This window comes from Rhincodon typus, unplaced genomic scaffold, assembly GCF_021869965.1.
Source record: "Rhincodon typus isolate 14 unplaced genomic scaffold, sRhiTyp1.1 hic_rhity00001337, whole genome shotgun sequence".
Classification (NCBI taxonomy): domain Eukaryota; kingdom Metazoa; phylum Chordata; class Chondrichthyes; order Orectolobiformes; family Rhincodontidae; genus Rhincodon; species Rhincodon typus.
This window is the reverse complement of record NW_025966975.1, coordinates 1,755-5,967: the sequence shown is the minus strand read 5'-3', so window position 1 is coordinate 5,967 and position 4,213 is coordinate 1,755. Positions and strand designations below refer to the sequence as shown.

The window sequence follows — 4,213 nt, the reverse complement described above, 5'->3', positions numbered from 1 at the left end:
TCTCTGACTCTCTCTCTGTCTCTCTCACACACTCTCTCTGTTTCTGTCTCGCTGTACACACACACACACACACACACACACACACGCTGTCTGTCCCTCTCACACACGCTCTCTGACTCTCTCTCTGTTTCTCTCACACACCCTCTCTGTCTCCGTCTCTGTCTCTCTCACACCCTTTCTGTCTGTGTCTCTCTCTCTCATTGCCTTGCTCTCTCTTTCTATCTTGCCTTCTCTCTCTCCCTCACACCCTCCCTGTCTCTCTCTCTCTCACTTTCTGCCTCGCTGTCTCTTTCTATCTCACTTTCTCTCTCCCTCCTCTCTTTCTCTGTCTCTGTGTATCTTTCACTCTCTCTCTCCCACCTTCTGTCTTTCTCTCTCTCAATCTCACTTTCTTTCTCTCCCCCCACCACTCCTTTGTCACCCTCTCTCTGTGTCTATCTGTTTCACTCTTTCTCTCTTTCTTTCACTCGTCCTCTCTGTTTTTCTCTCTGTCTCGGTCTCTCTCTCTCTCTCTCTATCTCTATCTCTCTCACCCACTCTTTTTCTGTCTCTGTTTCTTTCCCCCTCTCGCTCTCTCGCTCTCCACCCCTCCCTCTTTGTCCACCTCTCACACTCTCTCTTGTCTCTCTCTCTCTCTTTCTCTCACTGTCTAATTCTTTCTGTCTCTTTCTTTTTCTCTCTTGCTCTCTGTGTATCTCCCTCTCTTGCTCTCTGTGTATCTCCCTCTCTCTCCCTGTCACTCCTCCTCTCTCTTGATTTTCTCCCCCTCTCCCTGACACTCTCTCTGTCTTGCTCTCTCCGTCTCTTTCTTTATGCCTGTCTCTTCCTCTGTCTTTCCTTCCGTCTACCTTTTCTCTCTCTCTCTCTCTGTCCCTGTGTGTCGCTCCCTCTTCTCTCCCCGTCTCTGATCGACTAAGTGAATGCTTTAACTGTGGCAGATGGACATGAATGCAAGGAAGTGTGAGATGATAGTAGGAACTGCAGATGCTGGAGAATCCGAGACAACAAGGTGCAGGGCTGGATGAAAACAGCAGGCCAAGCAGCATCATAGGAGCAGAGAGGCTGACGTTTCGGGCTAGACCCTTCATCAGAAAAAAAGTGTGAGATGATCCATTGTGGACCAGAAAGGGATAGATCAGGGAACTTTCTGTATTGTATGGAGTTAAATGCAATGGACAACTGAAGAGACTTAGGTGTATAGATCTTTAAAATGTTACGGACAGATGTGGAAAATAACAAAACTGGCCTTTATATTTAGACGGCTGGAGTATAAGGATGCAGAAGTTAATCTGCATTTACACAAAACCCTGTGGAGCTGGAGGAACACAGCAGGTCAGGCAGCATCGGAGGGGCAGGAGAGTCACCTACCCCTTTCCCCCTCCCTCCCCATTTATTTCTGAGCTCCCTTACCCCCTCCCCAGTCCTGATGAAGGGTGTAAACCCAAAACGTTGGCTCTCCTGCCCCTCTGATACTGCCTGGCCTGCTATGTTCCTCCAGCTCTGCACTATATCGTCCCTGACTCCAGCATCTGCAATTCTTGCTATCTCCTTATGTGAAAGCCTGTTTGGACCCTAGCTGGAGTACGGAGAGCACGTCTGGATATCCAGCACACCTTCGAAAGGATTTATTGGCTTTGAACGGAGTGCAACGTGGGTTTACAAGAATGGCACCTGGACACCTACGCCAAAGGGAGAGATTACACAAATGAGGCCTGTTTTCTCTAGAATTCAGAAATGTAAGGTGTGATCTGATCTCCAAGACATTAACAGGAAAGGACTGGGCAGATGTGGATAAACTCCCTTGCAGTGGTTGCGGATTCCAGAACTAGTTCCTTGTTCGTAGTTGCTCGAAAGTGGAGTCGCAGGTAGACAGGGCGGTGAAGAAGGTGTTTGGTATGCTTGCTTTTATTGGTCAGTGTGTTGAGTATAGGAGTTGGGAGGGTCATGTTGCGGCTGTACAGGGCATTGGTTAGGGCCACTTTTGGAATACTGCGTTCAGTTCTGGTCTCCCTGTTGTAGGAAGGATGTTGTGAAAGGGTTCAGAAAAGATTTACAAGGATGTTGGAGGGTTTGAGCTACAGGGAGAGGCCAAGGGGGTGACCTTATAGAGGTTTATAAAATCATGAGGGGCATGGATAAAGTGAATAGCCAAGGTCTTTTCCCCCAGGGGTGGGGGAGTCCAAAACTAGAGGGGCATAGGTTTAAGGTGAGAGGGGAATGATTTAAAAGGGACCTGAGGGGCAACTTTTTCACGCAGAGGGTGGTGCGTGTATGGAACGAGCTGCCAGAGGAAGTGGGTGGGGGCTGGTACAGTTAAAACATTTAAAAGGCATCTGGATGGAGACATGGATAGGAAGGGTTTAGAGGGATATGGGCCAAATGCTGGCAAATGGGACTGGATTAATTTTGGATATTTGGATCAGCACGGACAGGTTGGACCAAAGGGTCTGTTTCTGCACTGTACATCTCTATGACTCTAGAGCGAGGGACAGAGTCTGAGAATTAGAGCCAGAGCATTTGGGAGAGATGTTAGGAAGCATTTCCACACGCAGAGGGTGGGAGAGGTTTGGAAAACAGCGGAGAATGCTGGATCCATTGTTAATTTTAAAATTGGAGAGAGAGAGAAATGTTTGTTTAGCAAATGTGATAAAGGGCTGAAGGCAGGCGTATGGAATCGGAGACAGATCACTGAATGGCCTACTCATGTTCCCATGTTCTCTGTTTCTCTGTGTCTTCATTTTTCTCTGTCTATCTGTCTCTCTCTCCCTCTGTCTCTCTCTCTAACTCTCTCTCTCTGTCTGTCTCTCTTTCTCTGTCTGTCTCTGTCTCTCTCTATCTGTCTCTCTGTCTCTTTCTCTGTCATCTCTGTCTGTCTCACTGTCTTCCTCTGTCTCTCTCTTTGTCTGTATGTCTGTCTGTTTCTCTCTCTGCCTATCCGTTGCTGTCTATAGGGCGACACGGTAACTCAGTGGTTAGCACTGTTGCCTCACGGCGCCAGGGACCCGGGTTCAATCCCACCCTTGGGCGACTGTCTGTGTGGAGTTTGCAGGTTCTCCCCGTGTCTGCGTGGGTTTCCTCTGGGTTCTCCGGTTTCCTCCCATAGTCCAAAGATATGCAGGTTAGGGTGAATTGGCCGTGGGAAATTGTTCCATAGTGCCCAGGGATGTGCAGGTTAGGGTGAATTGGCCGTGGGAAATTGTTCCATAGTGCCCAGGGATGTGCAGGTTAGGGTGAGTTGGCCGTGGCAAATTGTCCCATAGTGTCCAGGGATATGTAGATTAGGGGGATGGGTCTGGGTGGGATGTTCTGAGATTCGGTGTGGACTTGTTAGGCCAAAGGGCCTGTTTCCACACTGTAGAGATTCATTGATCTCTCTGTCTCACTCTCATTCTGTATCACACCATTCCTCTCTCTCTCCCTACCTCTTTTTTCCTCTCTCTCTCTCTCTCTCTCTCCTCTCACTTCCTCTCTCTTCTTCCTCTCTCTCTCTTGCCTTTCCTTCCTTAAAACTGACCGCGGTCGAGTGAGCCTCCCCTCCCTTGTATCTTCCTCTGTCAGAGCCCTTGTCAGTTTATTGTAGGTGGCAGGGACTTTGGGAATTTGTTGTGGAGGAGACCAGTCTCCATTTGTCACAGACCTAGTAGGAGAACAGCCCCTCCCTGCCTGTTTAGCATGGGAGTCACAGTCTAAAGGAGACGGGAGGGGCTCAGGACTGAGATGAGGAGAAATGTTTTCACCCAGAGAATTTGGGGGGTGGGTTGTGAGCCTGTGGAATTCCCTGCCCACAGAAAGCGGTCGGCGTCAAAACATTGAATGTTTTCCAGAAGGGGTTTGATGTAGTTCTTCAGGAGGTTAAAGAGTTTGGTGGGGTGGGGTGGGAGGAGAAAGCGGGGAATTGGGGACTGAGTTGGATGATCAGTCGCGGTCCCATTGAACGTGATAGCAGGCTCCAGGAGGGGCCAAAGTGCCCACTCCTGCTCCTTTTTTTTATCCGGCGATCGCCAAGGACTCTGGTGCCTGTCCCTTCCCAAGGCCAGAGGCCCAGGGAGCTGATTCATTTGCTGAAAGATCTTCATTCTGAGCCTCTGAATGACCCTCACAACTTCTCGCCCCCTTCTCTCTCTCCTTCCTTCTCTCCCCATCTCCCCCTCCCCTTCACCCATTCCCCTTCCCCTTCTCCCATTCCCCTTCTCTCTGTTGGCCCCCTCCCCCT

General features: G+C 49.6%; 1 protein-coding gene across 1 annotated transcript in view; it reads left to right on the top strand.

Annotated features, from left to right (window-relative positions):
* Positions 1-1,459: 1,459 nt before the first annotated feature.
* Positions 1,460-4,213, top strand: part of LOC125481224 (rho GTPase-activating protein 9-like) — a gene marked incomplete at its 3' end in the record, with an annotated part of 3,499 nt that continues 745 nt past the window's right edge. Inside the window, exon 1 of the mRNA XM_048592493.1 lies at positions 1,460-1,741. Coding sequence (XP_048448450.1) covers positions 1,706-1,741 — 36 coding nt within the window. The remainder of the gene's footprint in view (positions 1,742-4,213) is intronic.